This window comes from Oncorhynchus mykiss, chromosome 7 (assembly GCF_057628025.1).
Source record: "Oncorhynchus mykiss isolate SJ-2025 chromosome 7, ASM5762802v1, whole genome shotgun sequence".
NCBI lineage: Eukaryota > Metazoa > Chordata > Actinopteri > Salmoniformes > Salmonidae > Oncorhynchus > Oncorhynchus mykiss.
In genome coordinates, this window is record NC_143028.1 from 4161486 (window position 1) to 4186193 (window position 24708).

General features: G+C 42.8%; 2 protein-coding genes across 3 annotated transcripts; both read left to right on the forward strand.

Annotated features, from left to right (window-relative positions):
• Window positions 1-9607: 9607 nt before the first annotated feature.
• LOC110527210 (uncharacterized) lies at window positions 9608-13158 on the forward strand. Its single transcript, XM_036982201.2, has 7 exons — window positions 9608-9711; window positions 10231-10250; window positions 10440-10640; window positions 10800-11092; window positions 11178-11222; window positions 12696-12768; window positions 12883-13158. Exons 2-7 carry the CDS (start codon window positions 10235-10237, stop codon window positions 12945-12947), a joined length of 693 nt encoding a protein of 230 aa, XP_036838096.2. The 5' UTR covers window positions 9608-9711; window positions 10231-10234; the 3' UTR covers window positions 12948-13158.
• Window positions 12883-23366, forward strand: LOC110518946 (ubiquitin-protein ligase E3A). Of its 2 annotated transcripts, none has more exons than XM_036982198.2 (12): window positions 12883-13980; window positions 14727-14771; window positions 15305-15543; window positions 15716-16395; window positions 16481-17047; window positions 17220-17364; window positions 18133-18338; window positions 18573-18737; window positions 18886-19041; window positions 19140-19213; window positions 19412-19555; window positions 21437-23366. In XM_036982198.2, exons 1-12 carry the CDS (start codon window positions 13907-13909, stop codon window positions 21555-21557), a joined length of 2616 nt encoding a protein of 871 aa, XP_036838093.1. In that variant the 5' UTR covers window positions 12883-13906; the 3' UTR covers window positions 21558-23366. The 2 variants fall into 2 exon arrangements, with proteins under 2 accessions (XP_036838093.1, XP_036838094.1); XM_036982199.2 differs by having other exon boundaries at window positions 13688-14138.
• The last annotated feature ends 1342 nt before the right edge of the window (window positions 23367-24708 follow it).

A 24708-nucleotide genomic window follows, 5' to 3' on the forward strand; every position in this document is an offset into this window, starting at 1 on the left:
TAGCGGGTAAAAACCCCTCTGTCCTCGGTTGCAACACTCACTACTGAATTTCAAACGGCCTCTGGAAGCAACACAATAACTGTTTGTTGGGAGCTCCATGAAATGGGTTTCAATGACCGAACAGCCACACAGAAGCCTAAGAGCACAATGCGCAATGCCAAGCGTCAGCTGGAGTGGTGTAAAGCTTGCTGCCATTTGTACTTTGGAGCAGTGGAAAGGCGTTCTCTGGAGTGATGAATCATGCTTCACCATCTGGTAGTCCGACGGACGAATCTGGGTATGGCGGATGCCAGGAGAAAGCTACCTGCCCCAATGCATAGTACCAACTGTAAAGTTTGGTGGAGGAGGAATAATGGTCTGGGGCTGTTTTTCATGGGTCGCGCTATGCCCCCTAGTTCCAGTGAAAGGAAATCTTAACGCTACAGCATACAATGATATTCTAGACTATTCTGTACTTTGTGGCAACAGTTTGGGGAAGGTCCTTTCCTATTTCAGCATGACAATGCCCCCGTGCACAAAGTGATTTGGTTTGGTGATTATGAATATGCGGAGGAATTGCCGTTGAAATGAAGTTCCTCGTTCAATAAGTGTTCAGCAGTAACATACCATTTTGCTGAAATGTTACACAGCCTGAGTAGGAAGTGTACATTCATACAGATGTCTGATACACAGGATCACCAACAACTGAGGGATCGTCTTGTATGAACTGTTATGTGCATGTAACTCTCAAAATAAAGGAAACACTTGAGTAAACGATGGATACAAAGTATATTAAAAGCAGGTGCTTCCACACAGGTGTGGTTCCTGAGTTAATTAAGCAATTAACATCCCATCATGCTTAGGGTCATGTGTAGAAATGCCCAGTTGCTCATTATTTTGGCTACCATGGATAGAAGAAGAGATCTCAGTGACTTTGAACAGAGAGGAAGAGGCGAAGTGAAAGGGTCCAATCCCATGTGGGAATACTACATTCTGTTTATTAAGCAGACCTCCTGCCTTCTCACCTTTGGGACATCGACTCCCATTGTTAGGGCGGAGACAAGAACATCTCTTCATTATATACATATATATTCTGCTTTGAAAGAGAGGTCTCGAAGGATTATAGTGGGTTTAAAGGGTATTTGTGTCGGTCTCAGTCACCAGGCTCAACCCAATTGGACACTTATGGGAGATTCTGGAGTGGCGCTTGAGCAGTGTTCCATCAACAAAACACCAAATCATGGAATTGCTCCCCAAAGAATGGTGTCACATTCCTCCGAAAGAGTTCCAGACATTTGTACAATCTATGCCAAGGCGCAATGAAACGGTTCTGCTGGCTTGTGGTGTCCCAACGCCCTGTTAAGACACTTTATGTTAGTGTTTCCTTTATTTTGGCCGTTGGCCTACCTGTACTTGACCTTATATTAAAGGACCCACCAGAGGACAATGCTGCCCTCATTTCGACGTAATTCCTGCCTACTGCAGGAAATTCTTGTTTTGGATCCACCTCCGAAATATGACCAGACAATTTACAGGCTTACATATTCACGAATTGTGGGTGGGAAGAAATGTGGTGACTGGTGATTTTTCCATGTGGAGTGGACATACATCAACAAATAGGTAACTGACAGCTGTTAGTGTAGCTACCTAGCTAGCACGCTAACCTTAGCTAGTTAATGTTATCTGTTGTTGCTGTTTTTTTACTACACCGTATTCAAAAGATTAGGCTATTCTGGAGATGGACTTGTCATAATCATTTAGGGAAAAGCATGGCCACAGATGGATACCAGTATCTTTGTCTTCATGTTCTATTGTTATCTCTGAAGATTGGGCATCTTCAATAATAGATGTTTTTATCCATTGTAATGGACACAGTGGAACCTTTGGTAGGTAGTCATTGAGCAAAGCCGAGTCATATATACAGTCATTGAGCAAAGCCAAATCATCTAGTCATTGAGGAAAGCCAAGTAATAAATAGTCATTGAGTAAAACCAAGTCATAGATACAGTCATTGTGTCACAACCGGATCTGTTTCACCTGCCTTGTCCTTGTCCCCACTCCCCACCAGGTGTCTCCTATTTTTTCCCCCTTTATCCCCTGTGTATTTATACCTGTGTTTTCTGTTTGTTGCCAGTTCATCTTGTTTTGTCAGGTCTTACCAGCATGTTTTCTAGTCTTTCTAGTCTTTCTTCCTGTTTAAGACCTGCCTGCCTGCCGCTGTGTCCCTTTTTGACTCTGCCTTGGACTACGAACCTATGCCTGCCTTTGACCTGCACCTTTTGTTATGAAATATTCTGAGAACCGAACCACCCGCCTCGTGTCTGCGTCATATCTTGAGAAGTGATACATTGAGCAAAGTCATACATACAGTCTGAGCAAAGCCAGGTCAGCACATGGACTGGAGTTTTAAAAGTTTTCCACCAATGTTTACACACGTTTTGTGCTGCCATCAATTTAGACGGTGACAGATTATTTTAATTACAGCGGTTAAAATGGCTTTTGATTGTGTTCCATGGTGTTTATCGCCCCCTAGTGGAACTTTCTGGTACTTAGACTACGGAAACAAGTAGAGTTGTCGTTCTGCACGCAGAGAAGCAGCTAAAGCTAGTGATGATAATCTTATTGATAGAATTGCTTACTTATCAATGTTAGTTGGTTGCATTTACTCACAAATTGCCTTTCATGTATGCTGTCAGCTGTATTAGGTTGCTCGTGTGTCATAAACAAATTGTTAAACATACAATGCTGTAGTTTTGTTACTGTTCCTAGTGTAATATGCTTTATTGTACAGAGGTGTTTGCACATTAGTGTAATGAAAGGGTTTGGCTAGTTGCTGCTCATATGGTAATTTGCTATCTGGTTTGGTATCATGCAAGATACATGGGACCATGGCACTTGCTTTGTATTTATGCAACTTACTGTATAATGTACAGCTGATGATGGGAATTGAATACTGAAGAATATTATTCTGCATTTTGCAGTTTAACAACAGTTTTCAATATATTCATTCAAGAATAGTCAAGCCTTGGGACTTTTATTGAAGACTTAGTTATCTGTCTAGTTTTGCATGGGAACCCAATTCGAGGGCAGAAAACGTTTGAATCTTTGGGCCATTTCCCCAAAACACAAAACTCCAAATCTCTAGCAAAAGCAAACACTGCATTCAAAACGGCTTAATTTCTTTCCAAAATAGTTTGTTGCGTCTTATTAAGAGATCTGTCAACCAACCAACACACTGATGTGCTCAAAACAAAACACTAAGTATATCCTATCAGTGGGTTTATGCCTTTTGCATTTAAGGTGTTACACTGTAGCTGGCTGTGGAAGGTTGTTACAGTATACCTACTCAAATATACATAAACAAATGCAATACAGTAACAAAAACATTCATTTATTTCCAAAATGCAGTATTTTTGAACACTTGTGTTTTGTGTGCAACCCTTTCCATACCCAACAGGAGAAAACCAGGAAAAACATTCAGTAAGATACAAAAATGAAAGTGGCTCATTATTTCAACAACACATGCAAATATAAGAAAAAAGACATTTGGCTGCATCCTGCCTCCTATTTTGGTCTGGCCACAGCACCTCATCCACATCATAAGTGATGTTCTCCCTGGCTAAACAACGGGGAAATGACGGATCCAGCCGCCGAAAGCCTCCACGTCAACTCCACCACATGCATCCTCCATTGCCTGGAGAAAAGGCATGTGTGCGAGGGGATGGCGATCATACACCTTCCATCGCCATGCTGAAAAAACTCTTCAATTGGGTTTAGTAATGGGGAATATGATGGGAGGTATAGAACAATACATTGTGGGTGGTCGATGAACCAGTTGCGGACCAGAGCAGCCTGGTGGAAACTCACGTTGTCCCGGATGACAACATACCTGGGCTGCTCTGGTCCACCCCTCTGCTCGGCTGGAATGAGGAAGCCATGTAGTGTGTCCAGGAATGTGATGAGAAGGACGGTGTTGTAGGGACCAAGGTTGGCATGGTGATGGACGCCTCGCTGGCTAACAGCTGCGCACATGGTGATATTCCCTCCACGCTGTCCAGGGACATTCACAATGGCACGGTGGCCAATAATGTTCCGTCCATGTCCCCTTTTGGCTAGGTTGAAGCCAGCCTCATCAATGTATATATAAACATGCTGAATTGCAGCGGCATCCAGCTCCAAGACTCTCTGAAACAGACAAGACAATATGTGACATAGACCTAGAGCAGTCAATATGGCGAGGCACAATAAAATGGATTACAGTACTGTGATGTGTCTATACAGTGCTGATATGATAGTAAATTCACAGTATATAGTACTTACTTGCACATTTTCATAGCACTGTTCTTTAACCCTCTGAGTTTTGCTGAAATGGCACCTTGTAGACCTGTTTCATCCAGATTCGGTTGTGCTGTAACACAATGTAGACAAGCCCACCTGGTGAATGTTATTGAATATTGTGTTGTCTGCAATTATGTGGTTCTGGATTTTTCATACTCTAATGGTACTGTTTGCTACCACCATGTTCTCAATAGCGGTCTACTGTTCTGGTGTGAACAGCCGGTGTCTTCCATCATGGCCTGACCATCTCTGTTCTGGTGTGAACAGCCGGTGTCTTCCATCATGGCCTGACCCGTCTCTGTTCTGGTGTGAACAGCCGGTGTCTTCCATCATGGCCTGACCGTCTCAGTTCTGGTGTGAACAGCCGGTGTCTTCCATCATGGCCTGGCCGTCTCTGTTCTGGTGTGAACAGCCGGTGTCTTCCATCATGGCCTGGCTGTCTCTGTTCTGGTGTGAACAGCTGGTGTCTTCCATCATGGCCTGGCCGTCTCTGTTCTGGTGTGAACAGCCGGTGTCTTCCATCATGGCCTGGCCGTCTCTGTTCTGGTGTGAACAGCCGGTGTCTTCCATCATGGCCTGGCCGTCTCTGTTCTGGTGTGAACAGCCGGTGTCTTCCATCATGGCCTGACCGTCTCTGTTTTGGTGTGAACAGCCGGTGTCTTCCATCATGGCCTGACCGTCTCTCAGTTCTGGTGTGAACAGCCGGTGTCTTCCACCATGGCCTGACCGTCTCTGTTCTGGTGTGAACAGCCGGTGTCTTCCACCATGGCCTGACCGTCTCTGTTCTGGTGTGAACAGCCGGTGTCTTCCATCATGGCCTGACCGTCTCTGTTCTGGTGTGAACAGCCGGTGTCTTCCACCATGGCCTGACCGTCTCTGTTCTGGTGTGAACAGCCGGTGTCTTCCATCATGGCCTGGCCGTCTCAGTTCTGCAGAATATCCACAAATATGATAGGTTACAGTAAGCTAAAATAATCTATTTTCTTTCCATATGAAATTACATTACTGTAACATTGGCCAACAATCCCTGAGTAACAGAGGCCTACTGATATGTCAGTCTGCAGTATACTACAATACACATACATAAAGAGCATAGTGTAGATGGTAGGTAACTTACCGGTTGTCATTTCTGAATGTACGGATGATAGATGCAACCATGTAGCGGCTCAGGTTGGGCTGAACTCTCTGCCCAACCTCCCTCATACTCAATCAATGGTTGAGCACATGGTCAACCAATGTGGCCCTGATCTCATCTGAGACAACTGTGCTTCCTCATCCTCCCCGTCCTCCTCATCCTCCCTGTCCTCCTCATCCTCCCCGTCCTCCTCATCCTCTTCCTCCCCGTCCTCCCCGTCCTCCTCATCCTCCCTGTCCTCCTCATCCTCCCCGTCCTCCTCATCCTCTTCCTCCCCGTCCTCCCCGTCCTCCTCATCCTCCCCGTCCTCCTCATTCTCCCCGTCCTCCTCATCCTCTTCCTCCCCGTCCTGCTCATCCTCCCCGTCCTCCTCATTCTCCCCGTCCTCTTCATCCTCCCCGTCCTCCTCATTCTCCCTGTCCTCCCCGTCCTCCTCATCCTCCCCGTCCTCCTCATTCTCCCCATCCTCCTCATCCTCTTCCTCCCCATCCTCCCCGTCCTCCCCGTCCTCCTCATCCTCTTCCTCCCCTAACTCTCACCTCTAGCTCTAGCTCTTGCTTCATCATTGACTTCCATTTTCCTCCAAAACAGGAGCACTCATCTGTGGCCTTTTATAGTGCTAAAGCTCTGATTTCTAAGTGAACAAGTGGACTAAAGATATTTCAATGTTGAATGCTGTGCCTAATGTAGAGAACTGTGTGTAGTGTTTTGCAAAAAGTGTGATATAGAATTGAAAAGCAGGAATTGTGTTTGCAATTTTGCAGACTTGGTTTAGGGATTTGGTACATGAGTTTCAGGTTTCGGTGATTGCGTTTCAAGTTCCACTTTTAGTGTGTAAACAATTGGGAAAAAATGTAATCAAGAACTACGAGTGACCTAAGCGACTTTGAGCGTGGTCTGACCGTAGGTGCCAGGCACACCGGTTCCAGTATCTCAGAAACGGCTGGCCTCCTCGGCTTTTCATGCATAACACTGTCTAGTGTGTACCTGAATGAACGGTTCGACAAACAAAAACACCCAGTCAGCGGCAGATGGAGTGTGCCTCTGGCTATATGTAAATAAATAAAAACAAGAAAATGGTGTTGTCTGGTTAGCTTAATATAAGGAATTAAAAATAATTTATAGTTTTACTTTTACTTTTGATACTGAAGTACATTTTAGTAATTACATATACTTTTGAGACTTAAGTATATTTAAAACCAAATACTTTTAGACTTTTACTCAAATAGATTTAACTGGGTGACTTTTACATTTGAAAGTTGTTTTCTATTCTTTACTTTTACTCAAGTATGACAATTGGGTACTTTTTCCACCACTGTCGGTACCGAGTCAATGTACAGGGATACATAAGTCAATGTAAGGGATACATAAGTCAATGTACGGGATACATACAGTGCCTTGCGAAAGTATTCGGCCCCCTTAAACTTTGCGACCTTTTGCCACATTTCAGGCTTCAAACATAAAGATATAAAACTGTATTTTTTTGTGAAGAATCAACAACAAGTGGGACACAATCATGAAGTGGAACGACATTTATTGGATATTTCAAACTTTTTTAACAAATCAAAAACTGAAAAATTGGGCGTGCAAAATTATTCAGCCCCCTTAAGTTAATACTTTGTAGCGCCACCTTTTGCTGCGATTACAGCTGTAAGTCGCTTGGGGTATGTCTCTATCAGTTTTGCACATCGAGAGACTGAATTTTTTTCCCATTCCTCCTTGCAAAACAGCTCGAGCTCAGTGAGGTTGGATGGAGAGCATTTGTGAACAGCAGTTTTCAGTTCTTTCCACAGATTCTCGATTGGATTCAGGTCTGGACTTTGACTTGGCCATTCTAACACCTGGATATGTTTATTTTTGAACCATTCCATTGTAGATTTTGCTTTATGTTTTGGATCATTGTCTTGTTTGAAGACAAATCTCCGTCCCAGTCTCAGGTCTTTTGCAGACTCCATCAGGTTTCCATTCTTCCAGAATGGTCCTGTATTTGGCTCCATCCATCTTCCCATCAATTTTAACCATCTTCCCTGTCCCTGCTGAAGAAAAGCAGGCCCAAACCATGATGCTGCCACCACCATGTTTGACAGTGGGGATGGTGTGTTTAGGGTGATGGGCTGTGTTGCTTTTACGCCAAACAGAATGTTTTGCATTGTTGCCAAAAAGTTCAATTTTGGTTTCATCTGACCAGAGCACCTTCTTCCACATGTTTGGTGTGTCTCCCAGGTGGCTTGTGGCAAACTTTTTATGGATATCTTTAAGAAATGGCTTTCTTCTTGCCACTCTTCCATAAAGGCCAGATTTGTGCAATATATGACTGATTGTTGTCCTATGGACAGAGTCTCCCACCTCAGCTGTAGATCTCTGCAGTTCATCCAGAGTGATCATGGGCCTCTTGGCTGCATCTCTGATCAGTCTTCTCCTTGTATGAGCTGAAAGTTTAGAGGGACGGCCAGGTCTTGGTAGATTTGCAGTGGTCTGATACTCCTTCCATTTCAATATTATCGCTTGCACAGTGCTCCTTGGGATGTTTAAAGCTTGGGAAATCTTTTTGTATCCAAATCCGGCTTTAAACTTCTTCACAACAGTATCTCGGACCTGCCTGGTGTGTTCCTTGTTCTTCATGATGCTCTCTGCGCTTTTAACGGACCTCTGAGACTATCACAGTGCAGGTGCATTTATACTGAGACTTGATTACACACAGGTGGATTGTATTTATCATCATTAGTCATTTAGGTCAACATTGGATCATTCAGAGATCCTCACTGAACTTCTGGAGAGAGTTTGCTGCACTGAAAGAAAAGGGGCTGAATAATTTTGCACGCCCAATTTGTCAGTTTTTGATTTGTTAAAAAAGTTTGAAATATCCAATAAATGTCGTTCCACTTCATGATTGTGTCCCAATTGTTGTTGATTCTTCACAAAAAAATACAGTTTTATATCTTTATGTTTGAAGCCTGAAATGTGGCAAAAGGTCGCAAAGTTCAAGGGGGCCGAATACTTTCGCAAGGCACTGTAAGTCAATGTACGGGATACATAAGTCAATGTACGGGATACATAAGTCAATGTACAGGGACATCAGTCAATGTACGGTATACATAAGTCAATGTACAGGGACATCAGTCAATGTACGGGATACATAAGTCAATGTACGGGATACATAAGTCAATGTACAGGGACATCAGTCAATGTACGGGATACATAAGTCAATGTACGGGATACATAAGTCAATGTACGGGATACATAAGTCAATGTACAGGGACATCAGTCAATGTACGGGATACATAAGTCAATGTAAGGGATACATAGGTCAATGTACGGGGGGGGGGATACATCAGTCAATGTAAGGGATACATAAGTCAATGTACGGGATACATAAGTCAATGTACAGGGACATCAGTCAATGTACGGGATACATAAGTCAATGTACGGGATACATAAGTCAATGTACAGGGACATCAGTCAATGTACGGGATACATAAGTCAATGTACGGGATACATAAGTCAATGTACGGGATACATAAGTCAATGTACAGGGACATCAGTCAATGTACGGGATACATAAGTCAATGTACAGGGACATCAGTCAATGTACGGGATACATAAGTCAATGTACAAAGTGGCAATCTGCTATTGGTACATACATTTTTGGACTTTTGAATTAATTATATATACACCCATTGATTCTTAAAGACTATAAATTCTAATTGCACTATGAGATTACTTCAACTGTCAACCCCATCAGAACCCAAAATATAACCTTGTTTTATTACATTGTTTTTAAATGTGTAATTGTAAACAAAGACTGCATAGCCTCCAACCTTGTCTAAAACTATCATTTCTATATCATGGATGGTGGTGCATCCATAGGTCTGTCTATAAATGTGAGTGTGGTTACATTTTTCCAGACCCATTCCTCAGCTGTTTACCAAATCAGTGGTGTCCACTTTGTTGTTTGAACTATAGATTGCCTAGATGGTTGCATTCACACAGGCAGCCCAATTCTGATATTTTTTTCCGATCAGCTCTGGAAAAGATCTGTTGTGAAAAGATCTGATGTGATTGGTCAAAAGACCAATTAGTGGAAGAAAATCTGAATGCATCTGCCTGTGTAAACTCAGCATTTGTGACTTTATGAAAAAATTGCCACCTCCCCTTATTATCTCATGCTGTTTAGTCTCACTTTCTCTTTGCTATTAAAACAGATCACTTCAAACCACAACTGCAGTACAGTCGATAAAAAATAATCCTACAGCTGCAGAGTAAGTCTACTTTCCTCATTTCATTTCAAATTCATGTTCAATATGAACATCATAACTATCATTTACAGTTGGGTGGGTGTCATGAAAGGTTTTGTGATCATTTAATATTCTGTCTACAACAGGAATAAAACGGTACACATGGTTAAGTAGAAACTGGTAGTGCAGAATTTAATGGAATGTTTTTTACATGAGTAATTCTATGAATGTAGAATAGAACTGAGTCAGTAAGTCCATTTACAATAACACATTACTTTCACTTTCTAATTCCAAGAAATCATGTGGTCCAGTGGAAGGAGTGAGGTGGTGAAGTACTCTAGAGCCGGATACTGTGAAAGACTAGAGCAAAAAAGTGCATGTTTAGAATGTCAAATAGCCTCATGCTGCTGTACACAGTTTGCACTGTAGAGAAATATATTTTATCTTCATGGTTTGCACACTGGTTGTTGTACATGTTTTCCTATCCTGAATGTATCTATCTAGACTAATAAACCCATTTGTCTGTTCATTCACTTCCTTTAGATCCATGTTGGAACACAGAGGTAATTTTCAACAGGGCTCTTATGTATAATGTAATATTTTGATGAAGGGGTGCACTATAAAGTAAATGGTTAAACCTACAATGCTCTTATATCTGGCTGAACTATGAACATTGTTCCAATTAACAAAAACATTAATACTTTTATCAATGACCTTTTTGACCTTCCTCTTTGTTGTCTGTTTAAAATCAGTGGCACACAATATGAAGTACTACACAGTTGAGACTGGCAATACTTTGGATTCTCATATTCAGTTTATGAGACGACTCAACAACACCACAAGATGTTTTACGGAAGTCGAGTCGCCAGTGGAGAGTGATGTCATCATGGCTTTCTGTCCCACCGTCTCCCGCGCCGGGACTGATATTGAAGCAGCACTGCAACAGATTCCAAGTACAGTAACTCATCCCAAATATGACTTCCTAAACAATGTTATTTCCCTCTATACCAGATATTCTCTTTCCACACCAGATTTACTCAAAATGTACCAAAGGCATGAATTACATTACTACATTGTTTATTTGAGTATTCTCACATTCTCTTTCTTGACAGTGGGTAAAGATGTCATTCTGGTAGTGCTGCATCACACCTTCAACCCAGACTACACTGTACCTTACAGCAGCAGACTAGTGACCAGAAGTGATGTAATACTCACAGTGGACTGTCTGTTCCATGAGAGCCTGGGACTACTGGACTGTCCTCGCAATGATGCAGCAGTCAGAAATATTAGGCAGAAGTTTGACACAGTGGACTGTCTGTTCCATGAGAGCCAGGGACTACTGGACTGTCCTCACAATGATGCAGCAGTCAGAAATATTAGGCAGAAGTTTGACATAGATCCTGTGGTATGGTATCAATTAATCATCATTTTGAATACAGTATTTCTCTATTTGATGTACGGTATTAATTTTTCCTCTCCTTTTTTTACAGGCCAGAAATTGTGACTGTCTAGCTTGGATTCTAAACGCTGCCATGGTATGATAAAAAGTAACCATACATCAGCAACTACTATACTGAACAAGAATATAAACGCAACGTGCAACAATTTCAAAGATTTTTACTGATTTCCAGTTCATATAAGGAAATAAGTCAATTGAAATAAATTCATTAAACAATCATCTATGGATGGTTGGTCACAGATACCATTAAAAAAAGAGGTAGGGGCGTGGATCAGAAAACCAGTCCGAATCTGGTGTGGCCACCATTTGCCTCATGTAGCGTGACACATCTCCTTCACATAGAGTTGATTGTGGTCTGTGGAATGTTGTCCCTCTCCTCTGTGCGAAGTTGCTGGATATTTGCGGGAACTGGAACACGCTGTTGTACATGTTGATCCAGCCCCCCCAAACATGCTCAATGTGTGACATGTCTGGTGAGTATGCAGGCCATGGAAGAACTGGGTCATTTTCAGCTTCCACGAATTGTGTCCAGATCCTTGCGAAATGGGGCAGTGCATTGTGCTGAAACATGATGGCGGTGGATGAACGGCACAAAATGGGCCTCAGGATCACCTCACGATATATTTGTGCATTAAAATTGCCATCGATAAAATGCAATTGTGTTCATTGTCCATAGCTTATGCCTGCCCATACCATAACCTCACCGCCACCATGGGGCACTCTGTTCACAATGTGAACAGAGTGGCCATTGAAGGTAAGCATTTGCCCACTGAAGTCGTTTACGACGCTGAACTGCAGTAAGGCCAAGACCCTGGTGAGGACGACGAGCACGCAGATGAGCTTCCCTGAGAAATTCTTTGGTTGTGCAAACCCACAGTTTCCTCAGCTGCCTGGGTGGCTGGTTTCAGACGATCCCGCAGGTGAAGATGCCGGATGTGGAGGTTCTGGGCTTGTGTGGTTACACGTAGTCTGCGGTTGTTAGGCCAGTTGGACGTACTGCCAAATTCTCTAAAACAACATTTGAGGCGGCTTTTGGTAGAGAAATGAACATTCAACTCTTTGGCAACAGCTCTGTTGGACATTCCTGCAGTCAGCATGACAATTACACACTCCCTCAAAACTTGAGACATCTGGGGCATTGTGTTATGTGATAAAACTGCACATTTTAAAGTGGTGTTTTATTGTCCCCGGCTGTGTAATGATCAAGCTTTTTAATCAGCTTCTTGACATGCCACACCTGTCAGGTGGATGGATTATCTTGGCAATGGAGAAATGCTCACTAACTGGGATGTCGACAAATTTGTGCACAAAATCTGAGAGAAATAAGCTTTTTGTGCATATGGAACATTTCTGTGATATTTTATTTCAGCTCATGAAACATTGGACCAACACTATATGTTGGGTTTATGTTTTTGTTCAGTGCTAATTAAATATCTTGTTGTCTAGTGTTGGGGAGATATCTGCCATAATGTAGCTATTTAAAGAAAAGTCAGAACTGCAGCGTATCTCTGAAGCACAGGTCACTTTTAAATCATTATTTTCTTTCCAGGTGTTACTGTCTTTATGCTGCAACTGCCCTTGTGTGGTGTTTTCTTACATGATGGGGCTCATCTCAGGCAAAAGTAGGTTCCAGTAGGTTTAAGCATTCATTAATATCGTCATTGTAATTACAGTAATCATCACAGGTCAAATCAACAACTAACATCTTGTGTTTTATGTTTCCTAATCTTTTCAAGATCCATGTCCCTTTGCAAGACCTCATTCCAGAAATGAAGACTATTTACATTTGGCCCAACTATGAACATGTGATAATATATAGTGTGACTCCTGTAAACGTGATGATCAATTCCCTTAGAGAACAAATGTTATGGATTACATCTTTAATTGCACGTCATTTAGGCCTACTTGAGAAAGTACAGATCATTTACAGTGGTAATGTATGGAATTAGGCCTGGCTGTATCAATGTAACAATAATATGGAAATAAAAAAAAACAGGATTTGTGGAAGGGCACGAGTCTCAACATCACTGGTTATACCCTAGAGTAAGTATATATTTCCTGAGTTTTCTTATATCTCTTAGATATAGGACAGACACTTCAAAACCTTATTATTTATGATTTCTTTTTTTACTTCTTTTTTTTTGTTGCCATTTATGCATGTGTTATTCATTGCGTTTCTATAGGCTATAGTAGTAAAGGCCAAATTCAATATTTTATCAAATAATTAAACAAAAATATTATATAGCTAAAGGGCACCCCCCCCAGCTTAGACGTTTAAGAATTAAAACGATAGTACATGTATCCCACTTCTGACACCGGTGTAGTGAACAGTGGCAGAATCCCATTTGCCTGACTCAAGGAACACTTGATAGCCACAATTTTAATTTGGATAGCTATGTATTTTGGAGGTGTTTGTAACAGACATAAAGGCTTCACTGTTTTTTGCAGTAGCTCAATGACTGAACTGAGCTCAAAAGTGAGGGAAAAGGTTTTTGAACAAAATATTCCTACCGCAACATTGCATTCTGGGACGTGTCCCCTGTTCGGGTTGTTGAAGTCAAGATGGCTGTAAACACCAAACAGAGACTAGAGCATGAAATAGGCCTTAAATGAAGTTCCTTATTCAATAAAATCGCCCATCACCGTCAAGAGCCTTGAGCAGTAACATAACGATTTGTTGAATATTTATCCAAACTGTGGAGAAAGTGTTAATTCATACAGTTACACAGGATCACGGGCAACTGCGGGAGAACGTCTCGTATGAATTCCGACGAGAGGGATTGTGAGTGTGCGCTACCACAGGCCGAGACATCCCCTGCAGGAGGATACGACAGGTCGGCATGGAGATAAATAGAGTGTCGTGGTTTGGGGAAGGGTGCATGTTTCTGTATCGTTGCAATAAAATGATTCCCAACTTATGGTTTCTGGCTAGCTAGCTATGTAACTGGCATGTAAAATGAAGTAAAAGTGCAACATTCCTGCAGATTTCCAGGTATGTAGGCAGCTAGTTAATGTTGCCCTCCAGCTAGGCTAGGCTAGGCCTGAAAAGTGCATTTAGCAACCGCTAGTTGGCTAACTAGCAATGCTACTTAGCTAGTTATTAACATAACTTTTAGGTAGCTAGTTTGTTTGCTGTTCTGATTTCACGTTAACGTACAGTTACGACGATGTATTGCTGAATTGTAACTATGTTACCTAAAACATTATCGCCTGAACGACTAGCTACTTAGCAAGCAAGCTGCACGGTCATCACTCTGTCTGCGTTAGCTAGCTGGCCAACGTTAGCTACTTGTATCGGTCTTTGCAGATTTATATTCGCTGTTCCTGTAGACATTTCATCATCAGTTAGAAATTTGTTTACATTAACATAAGATTAACTAGCGTTCACTTACTGTTAGTTGTTGTGGCTGTCTTAACTAGCTAGTTAGCTAACGCTACACTAGTAAAAATCGTTTCACTCGCTAGATAAGTTGGTTAATTTCTCTGCTGTAGCTAGCTGTAGTAGGTAGGCTAGATGGTTCTGTCAACATATTTAGCTACATATTCCTGACCTAAGCTATTGATGTATTTGTTTGTTTAGAATACAAGAGGAGTCTGACATAGAAAACACGGAAGCAAGCCGAATGTAAGTTTATTTTAAGTTGTCAGTCATGTCATTCAGTGATTAACATACAGTAGCTAGCTACAGTACAGTAAGTTAATTTAGTCGCCTACCTCAGAACATGTTAATTGACTATCTATGGAATGCTAATATTTAATATCTCCCTCCTTTCACTAACCAATGAATGTCCACAGTCATTTTGTCAAAGTGTCACCATCTATGCACCTTCATATTAATAATTTTACTCTTTGGCTTCCACACACATTCCCTCCTGCATGGTCTGCTGACTGCAGCAGGCACACACAGTGGATGCTGAGTCCACAAGTTCCCAATGAAAATGAATGTTTTCGTTCTTAAATGTTTAGCGGCTTATCTATTTCCAATGAAGACCACATCGATATTTATAAATGACATTAAGTTCCCTTTGTTTTTTTTGTTTTTTTTTTATGTTTACCACTTTGGATGTTGATAAGACTGATTTCAGTGCTGTTTTGATTGAGACTTGCAGCCAGTTTCATAACTTTCCATGCTTCCAATCTGAACGGCCTCCAATTCAGGAAGCGAGCAGCCGCCAAGCATCTAATAGAGCGCTACTACCACCAGTTAACGGAGGGCTGTGGGAATGACTCCTGCTCGAACGCGTGGTGCTCCTCGTCCAGGGGCTCCCACCGCTTGGACAACAACGCAGCCGCCGTCAAGGCCCTGGAGCTGTACAAGAACAATGCCAAACTGTGCGACCCACACCCCTCCAAGAAAGGCACCACTATGAACCATTGTGTAAGGGACGACTTCAAAGGTGTGTTGGCATAAGTGACTCATTCGTGCATCAATACTTTTTGGAGTGTTTCAATTGTAGTGCAGAATTTCAGTTTCAGGCTGTTGATCTTAACTGAAACTGTTAACTTTTTAGCCATAACTGGATATTACATATGCTGCTTAATTAACTGTATTACATTGATGTTTTCCAGATGTGAATTACCTAACAGAGGATAAAGTCTATGAGATCCTACACATCTGTGGAGAGAAGGAGGACTACTCCCCTCTGATCCGGGTCATAGGACGGGTGTTCTCCAGCGCAGAGGGCCTGGTGCAGAGCTTCCGCCGGTCCAAACCACCCACCAAGGAGGAGCTCAAGTCCCTCCAGAGCAAGGACGAGGACAAAGACGAGGACGAGGAGGAAGCGGCCGCCTGCTCCGCTGCTGCTATGGAGGAGGACTCGCCCGGTTCCTCTTCCCGGTTAGACGGCGCTGCATCAGGGGACAATGATGTGGGGAAGCTGGGTCCTGATGAGGTTTCTGTGGACATCGACGCTGTCAGGAGGGTCTACCAGAGACTGCTGTCCAACGGTAATATCGAAACTGCCTTCCTCAACGCACTGGTCTACCTGTCGCCCAACGTGGAATGTGACCTGACGTACCACAACGTCTACTCCCGGGACCCCAACTACCTGAACTTGTTTGTGGTGGTGATGGAGAACAGTAACCTCCACAGCCCAGACTACCTGGAGATCGCCCTGCCCCAGTTCTGCAGGGCCATGAGCAAGCTGCCCCTACCCGCGCTGGCCAAGCTGGCCCGCCTGTGGTCTCACTACAGTGCTGAGCAGATCCACCGCATAATGGAGACCTTCCAGCAGCTCATCACCTACAAGGTAGCTAGATTCTCTTGGTATTTTGTATTTTCTTGTAATGAAAAGCACTATACAAATTAAATGTATTGTTATTTTAATTACTAAGGTGGTCAGCAATGAGTTCAACAGCCGCAACCTGGTGAACGACGACGATGCAGTGGTGGCAGCCACCAAGTGCTTGAAGATAGTCTACTATGCAAATGTCATGGGAGGGGAGGTGGACACGGAGCACAACGAAGAGGAGGACGAGGAGCCCATCCCTGAGTCCAGCGAGTTGACGCTGCAGGAGCTGCTGGGGGAGGAGAGGAGAAACAAGAAGGGCCCCCGGGTGGACCCCCTGGAGACTGAGCTTACCATCCGGACTTCCGACAGCCGGCGGCCCCTCATCCCCTTTGAGGAGTTTGTCAACGAGCCCCTGAATGAAGTCCTAGAGATGGACAAGGACTACACGTTCTTTAAAGTGGAGACGGAGAACAAGTTCTCCTTCATGACGTGTCCGTTCATCCTCAACGCCGTGACCAAGAACCTGGGCCTGTACTACGACAACCGCATCCGCATGTACAGCGAGCGACGCATCACAGTACTCTACAGCCTAGTGCAGGGACAACAGCTCAACCCCTACCTGAGGCTTAAAGTACGCCGAGACCACATCATCGATGATGCCCTCGTCAGGGTAAGTCCAAGGCCCTGTTTAGTTTCTCCCACCCCGAAGTGTGTACTTGTTTCGTCTACTCCCCCTCAAGGATTTAAAAGCATTGGAGTGGTGTTTGTACTGACTGGAGAGTGTCCACTATATTCCTCACACTAGTATTAGATCATTATTTTACTTCTATTTTTCCTGTTAGCTTGAGATGATCGCCATGGAGAATCCTGCAGACTTGAAGAAGCAGCTGTATGTGGAGTTTGAAGGAGAACAAGGTGTAGATGAAGGAGGGGTTTCCAAAGAGTTCTTTCAGCTCGTCGTGGAGGAGATCTTCAACCCAGATATTGGTGAGAAACCAAGTCGTCAGTCGGTCGATACGTTGCTGACCCGTCACTGTGAGACTGGGATTGGATGTGGTTGATTTGTGTTGCTGTTGTGTTTTATAAAGGTCCTCGTCGTTACTGCAGTGGATGTGGTTGGTTTGTGTTGCTGTTGTGTTTTATAAAGGTCCTCGTCGTTACTGCAGTGGATGTGGTTGGTTTGTGTTGCTGTTGTGTTTTATAAAGGTCCTCGTCGTTACTGCAGTGGATGTGGTTGGTTTGTGTTGCTGTTGTGTTTTATAAAGGTCCTCGTCGTTACTGCAGTGGATGTGGTTGGTTTGTGTTGCTGTTGTGTTTTATAAAGGTCCTCGTCGTTACTGCAGTGGATGTGGTTGGTTTGTGTTGCTGTTGTGTTTTATAAAGGTCCTCGTCGTTACTGCAGTGGATGTGGTTGATTTGTGTTGCTGTTGTGTTTTATAAAGGTCCTCGTCGTTACTGCAGTGGATGTGGTTGGTTTGTGTTGCTGTTGTGTTTTATAAAGGTCCTCGTCGTTACTGCAGTGGATGTGGTTGGTTTGTGTTGCTGTTGTGTTTTATAAAGGTCCTCGTCGTTACTGCAGTGGATGTGGTTGGTTTGTGTTGCTGTTGTGTTTTATAAAGGTCCTCGTCGTTACTGCAGTGGATGTGGTTGGTTTGTGTTGCTGTTGTGTTTTATAAAGGTCCTCGTCGTTACTGCAGTGGATGTGGTTGGTTTGTGTTGTATATTGTAAAGGTGGTTCCTTGTCCTTCTCCTCAGGAATGTTTGCGTACGACGAGCGCACCAAGATGTTCTGGTTCAACCCGTCGTCGTTTGAAAACGAGGGTCAGTTCACGCTGATCGGCATCGTCCTTGGCCTGGCCATTTACAACAACTGCATCCTGGACGTTCACTTCCCCATGGTGGTCTACAGAAAGCTCATGGGCAAGAAAGGAACCTTCCGGGACCTCGCAGACTCCAATCCGGTTAGTATTTGAAGTCCTGTTTATTAATACAATTAGCTTAATGATATTCATCTCCAGAGTGGGATTTAAACCTTTGTGCTCCGACATGGCTGTAGACTCCTATGGTGTTACATTACATTTTACTTAGCAATTTCTTTCAGGGCAATCTAGACCTTAACAGATAAATACCATTGAAATGGTGTTATTGATAAGGTGTTTCTGTCTGCTCTCCCCTGTGTCCTGTTCTCTGTGCAGGTTCTGTACCAGAGTCTGAAGGAGCTGTCAGAGTACGAGGGTAGTGTGGAGGAGGACATGATGATCACCTTCCAGATATCCCAGACGGACCTGTTCGGAAACCCCCTCATGTACGACTTAAGGGAAAATGGTGATCAAATTCCAGTCACCAATGAGAACAGAAAAGTGAGTTTCAAAAATTTGCTTTTAGACATTTTAATTATTAGTGTTTTTCTATTTTAGATGTAGCTTATTTGACCAGTGGGGTTGAATAGAGTATGAGGTAGTGTTCCGTCCAGAGAATCATGCCGTTGTTTCATCTTGTGGTCGACAGGAGTTTGTAGCTCAGTATGCGGAGTACATGCTGAATAAGAGTGTTGAGAAGCAGTTCAAAGCCTTCAGAAGAGGTTTTCACATGGTCACCAACGAGTCCCCGCTGAAATATTTATTCCGGCCGGAGGAAATCGAGCTGCTCATCTGTGGAAGCAGGGTAAGCTGTAGAAAAGAGAATTTAGTCATTTGTATTTATTTTTTTGTGTTTTTTTAAATGTGATTTTTAATTCTCCATAATGTGTATATCACACACAGAACCTAGACTTTCAAGCACTTGAAGAAACGACAGAATATGATGGCGGCTACAGCAGAGATTCACGCATCATTAAGTAAGGAATTGCTTTATTTTAGGGGGTGTGTGTGTGTGGAGGTGATGGACCATTACTTCAAAGGGGACTTGACTGCAGAAAGGACAGTCTAACCATTTTGAAATTCAGCAGTTTGATCTGCTGCTGACATCAGGGACAGTGACCAAAAACCCAGAATAGGACACTAATATAAAGCCTTGTCTGTACTTGACCCACCAGGGAGTTCTGGGAGACGCTGCACTCGTTTGCTGAGGAGCAGAAGAGGCTGTTCCTGCAGTTCACTACGGGCACAGACAGAGCCCCTGTCGGAGGCCTGGGAAAGCTCAAGATGATCATCGCCAAGAACGGCCCCGACACAGACAGGTGAGGATGTTTTCCGTCTGCAGCCCACATTGCTCACTCACATCACGTTGGAAACATGCAACTAGCAAATGTGTTCAACTGTGTGTATATACAGTGCCTTGCGAAAGTATTCGGCCCCCTTGAACTTTGCGACCTTATGCCACATTTCAGGCTTCAAACATAAAGATATAAAACTGTATTTTTTTGTGAAGAATCAACAACAAGTGGGACACAATCATGAAGTGGAACGACATTTATTGGATATTTCAAACTTTTTTAACAAATCAAAAACTGAAAAATTGGGCGTGCAAAATTATTCAGCCCCCTTAAGTTAATACTTGGTAGCACCACCTTTTGCTGCGATTACAGCTGTAAGTCGCTTGGGGTATGTCTCTATCAGTTTTGCACATCGAGAGACTGACATTTTTTCCCATTCCTCCTTGCAAAACAGCTCGAGCTAAGTGAGGTTGGATGGAGAGCATTTGTGAACAGTTTTCAGTTCTTTCCACAGATTCTCGATTGGATTCAGGTCTGGACTTTGACATTCTAACACCTGGATATGTTTATTTTTGAACCATTCCATTGTAGATTTTGCTTTATGTTTTGGATCATTGTCTTGTTGGAAGACAAATCTCCGTCCCAGTCTCAGGTCTTTTGCAGACTCCATCAGGTTTTCTTCCAGAATGGTCCTGTATTTGGCTCCATCCATCTTCCCATCAATTTTAACCATCTTCCCTGTCCCTGCTGAAGAAAAGCAGGCCCAAACCATGATGCTGCCACCACCATGTTTGACAGTGGGGATGGTGTGTTCAGCTGTGTTGCTTTTACGCCAAACATAACGTTTTGCTTTGTTGCCAAAAAGTTCAATTTTGGTTTCATCTGACCAGAGCACCTTCTTCCACATGTTTGGTGTGTCTCCCAGGTGGCTTGTGGCAAACTTTAAACAACACTTTTTATGGATATCTTTAAGAAATGGCTTTCTTCTTGCCACTCTTCCATAAAGGCCAGATTTGTGCAATATACAACTGATTGTTGTCCTATGGACAGAGTCTCCCACCTCAGCTGTAGATCTCTGCAGTTCATCCAGAGTGATCATGGGCCTCTTGGCTGCATCTCTGATCAGTCTTCTCCTTGTATGAGCTGAAAGTTTAGAGGGACGGCCAGGTCTTGGTAGATTTGCAGTGGTCTGATACTCCTTCCATTTCAATATTATCGCTTGCACAGTGCTCCTTGGGATGTTTAAAGCTTGGGAAATCTTTTTGTATCCAAATCCGGCTTTAAACTTCTTCACAACAGTATCTCGGACCTGCCTTGTGTGTTACTTGTTCTTCATGATGCTCTCTGCGCTTTTAACGGACCTCTGAGACTATCACAGTGCAGGTGCATTTATACGGAGACTTGATTACACACAGGTGGATTGTATTTATCATCATTAGTCATTTAGGTCAACATTGGATCATTCAGAGATCCTCACTGAACTTCTGGAGAGAGTTTGCTGCACTGAAAGTAAAGGGGCTGAATAATTTTGCACGCCCAATTTTTCAGTTTTTGATTTGTTAAAAAAGTTTGAAATATCCAATAAATGTCGTTCCACTTCATGATTGTGTCCCACTTGTTGTTGATTCTTCACAAAAAAATACAGTTTTATATCTTTATGTTTGAAGCCTGAAATGTGGCAAAAGGTCGCAAAGTTCAAGGGGGCCGAATACTTTCGCAAGGCACTGTATAAATGAATAAAAATAACCATGTACTTTGCATGCATTTGGTTTGAGGGGAAATTGATGAATTGGCTTCAGATTACAGTGGAACTTCAAGGTAATCCCATTCCAAATGAATGGCCTGTTGACCTTAACAATTGGAATGGCCTTTGACCCCTTCCCTCTCCTCTGCCCCTTTCTGCAGGTTACCCACATCTCACACCTGCTTCAACGTGCTGCTGCTCCCGGAGTACGACACCAAGGAGAAGCTGAGAGAGAGACTGCTCAAAGCCATCCTCTATGCCAAAGGGTTTGGGATGCTCTGAGGCCATGGCTGCCACACTGAAAGAGGACTCCTTTTCACAATCTCCCTCCTTCCCCCATATCAGAAAAAATAAACGAAAGATGACCAACCAACACAAAATTGTTCAAGATTCGAGATGAGAAAAGCCGAAAATCAACACAATGGTTAATCTAAAGGTAGCGCACTCTAGTAGTGGAGTTTGTCTGTGCCAGCGTCCCGATCTCTTGGAGCAGCTTCATTGAACTTCATGTGATCTAAAGTACGTTTCATTTCCCACGTGTGAATGTGTTCTGAACGCATCCTTTATCTTATTTTATTTTATGTACAGGGGATTGTTTCCCCCTTAATATTTATTTTAAGGTTGAAATCGGTTATTTTGATCCTTGACTGGAATAACACCTTTTTTTTGTTGGGAAAGGGGAGGGCTGGGATTATTTAATAATCTGGATTGTGACAATGACGATGTAGAAACATTTTACCATTTGTGAGACAGAAAGGGCTGCATCCATTCATGCATTGCAGTCCTCTTTGCAGTCTGTTACTTTGCGATCGTTCGGTTGCATCGCTGCAGTCAGAAGCTGATGTGACGAGGGAAACCGTGTGTATGTGTATATGATGTCCTACCCCCCCCCCCCCCCCCCACACACACACACACACACACACACACCTTCCATATTATTTAGCCAATCGAACCAGACTCCATTTGTCATGGAAGTGTTTGAAACTAGGAAAGTAATTTCATTCAGACAGCATCTTCAGAAAATGTTTACCTTGAGCATCTGTCCTGAATGACACCCTATTCCCCATCTAGTGTTCTACTGTTGACTAGGGCCCATTAGGGTGCCATTTGGGACACATACATTATTTTCGCCATTGGAGCACTGAGAGTAGACTGAAACTTTGTCGGAGCTGTTGTAAGTGCACTTAGACATTTTCAGAATTATTATTATTTTTTGGCTACAATTACATGATTGTTCTCAAAAAAAATAATTTCTGAAGTCTTCCTTTGTTGCCCGTGTCTAACCGGTATTATATTGTAATCCTCAGTACATTTATATCATCAGAATAGCATTTATTCTGGTTGTCTACACTTCTAGAAGACCAACCCCAAATATGTCCCAGGTTTATCTTCCTTTTAAAATCGAGGCATTTTGTACTAAATGAAATGTCTACAGACATTTGCCAAGTGTTACTGACAAATCTTTGCTCTCCAGTGATCCTGGAGCGATCTAGAAGATTTGTCTCTGTGTCGAAAATAACTTCCGACAGACCTTTTTTTTAAATGGTTCATTTTCGATTTGGGAAAGCTAGCTGTGAAAATTCCTTCAGCCCTGGCACAGTAAACAGTTGATTTGTTTCTTTGTCTTTTAGTTTCTGGACAATTCCATAGGGATGTAATCACTGCTTAGGAATGTCAATGGATCCTGAATCCTGATGCCGTCTTTCAGTCAGTAAGCAGTCAGCCAGCTCGCAGTAATGTCACTTTTCAACGGTGCTCAGGGCTGCTTGTGAAGAACCTACCCCAACAAATACATTTCAGATATTGTGCCCTGAGCCTTCCCTTCCTCCATCGCTTCTTTGGGTTTCTGCTGTACCTCATTCATTTGTATCTCTGTTTTGTACTGCTGAAGTTGCTGCTCGCCTGTACATTTAAAAGGACTCCAGGGCCCAGAGAATGGACAACGTTCACCCTGATCTTGGAATTGAAGCAGTCAGTTTATAGGTTGGTTTGAGTTAACTGTTACCTTTTAAAAAAAAATGTAATTGATAAAAAGGCTTCAAATCAAGTGTTGTGAAAACATGCTAAATAAAAGTGACTGCTTTTTTCCAACTTGTACTTGGTGAAGAGTTCATTTAATCATATGCGAACAGATGGATTTGTAAGACTTTTGAGGATTGTGTAATTTATGATTCTGAAGTACTCTTCCACTTTTTTACTGTCTCGTACCCCAGTGAAGTTAACCAAGACATGTTAATTTATTCAACATACATTCAGTCGATTGGCTTAAAAGAGCCGAGTTGTTCTACCTCTGAAAAGAGAACATATCACTGAAAGTTCAAATAAATATGTTTGCATTTGATTTGACCGTTTTTAAGCTTCTTAGTTTTAACAAGTACAGTACAATCTTGAGTTTAAGTGGAATTGACTTGGAAATGATAGTAAGCCAAAAACATCCAATTATTTTCAGATAATGTACATTTCAACTGACCAAGACATTTCAAAAGCACACCAGCAGCAAAATTCAACTACCAGTGTCTTTTGGATTCAAATACAGACCAATTTTGGATAATATATTTATTACAAAATAAAAACATTTTGGTATCACTTTAAGCCTATCAAACAAGCAGGACAAATAACTAAACTCAGCAAAAAAAGAAACGTCCCTTTTTCAGGATCCGGTCTTTCAAAGATAATTTGTAAAAATCCAAATAACTTCACAGATCTTCATTGTAAAGGTTTTTAACACTGTTTCCCATTCTTGTTCAGTGAACCATAAACAATTAATGAACATGCACCTGTGGAATGGTCGTTAAGACACTAACAGCTTACAGACGGTAGGCAATTAAGGTCACAGTTATGAAAACTTAAGACACTAAAGAGGCCTTTCTACTGACTCTGAAAAACACTAAAAGAAAGTTGCCCAGGGTCCCTGCTCATATGTGTGAAAGTGCCTTAGGCATGCTGCAAGGAGGCATGAGGAATGAGGACTGCTGATGTGGCCAGGGCAATAAATTGACAACAACGTCGTCCAACGTCGCCTATGGGCACAAACCCACCGTCACTGGACCAAACAGGACTGGCAAAAAGTGTTCTTCACTGACGAGTCGCGGTTTCGTCTCACCAGGGGTGCTGGTCGGATTCGCGTTTATGGTCGAAGAAATGAGCGTTACACCGAGGCCTGTACTCTGGAACGGGATCGATTTGGAGGTTGAGGGTCTGTCATGGTCTGGTGCGGTGTGTCACAGCATCATCGGACTGAGCTTGCTGTCATTGCTGGCAATCTCAACGCTGTGCGTTACAAGGAAGACACCCTCCTCCCTCATGTGGTACCCTTCCTGCAGGCTCATTCTGACATGGCTCTCCAACATGACAATGCCACCAGCCATACTGCTCGTTCTGTGCATGATTTCCTGCAAGACAGGAATGTCAGTGTTCTGCCATGGCCAGCGAA

Excerpts from the sequence above, each read along its gene's own strand:
- LOC110527210 (XM_036982201.2), top strand. Across the intron at positions 11,093-11,177 it reads AGTTTGACATAGATCCTGTG|GCCAGAAATTGTGACTGTCT; the intron begins GTATGGTATCAA and ends CTTTTTTTACAG. Across the intron at positions 11,223-12,695 it reads GGATTCTAAACGCTGCCATG|GTGTTACTGTCTTTATGCTG; the intron begins GTATGATAAAAA and ends TTTTCTTTCCAG.
- LOC110518946 (XM_036982198.2), top strand. The coding sequence starts at position 13,907 with ATGAATTCCGACGAGAGGGATTGTGAGTGTGCGCTACCACAGGCCGAG. Across the intron at positions 13,981-14,726 it reads CCTGCAGGAGGATACGACAG|AATACAAGAGGAGTCTGACA; the intron begins GTCGGCATGGAG and ends TTGTTTGTTTAG. Across the intron at positions 18,339-18,572 it reads ACCTCGCAGACTCCAATCCG|GTTCTGTACCAGAGTCTGAA; the intron begins GTTAGTATTTGA and ends TTCTCTGTGCAG.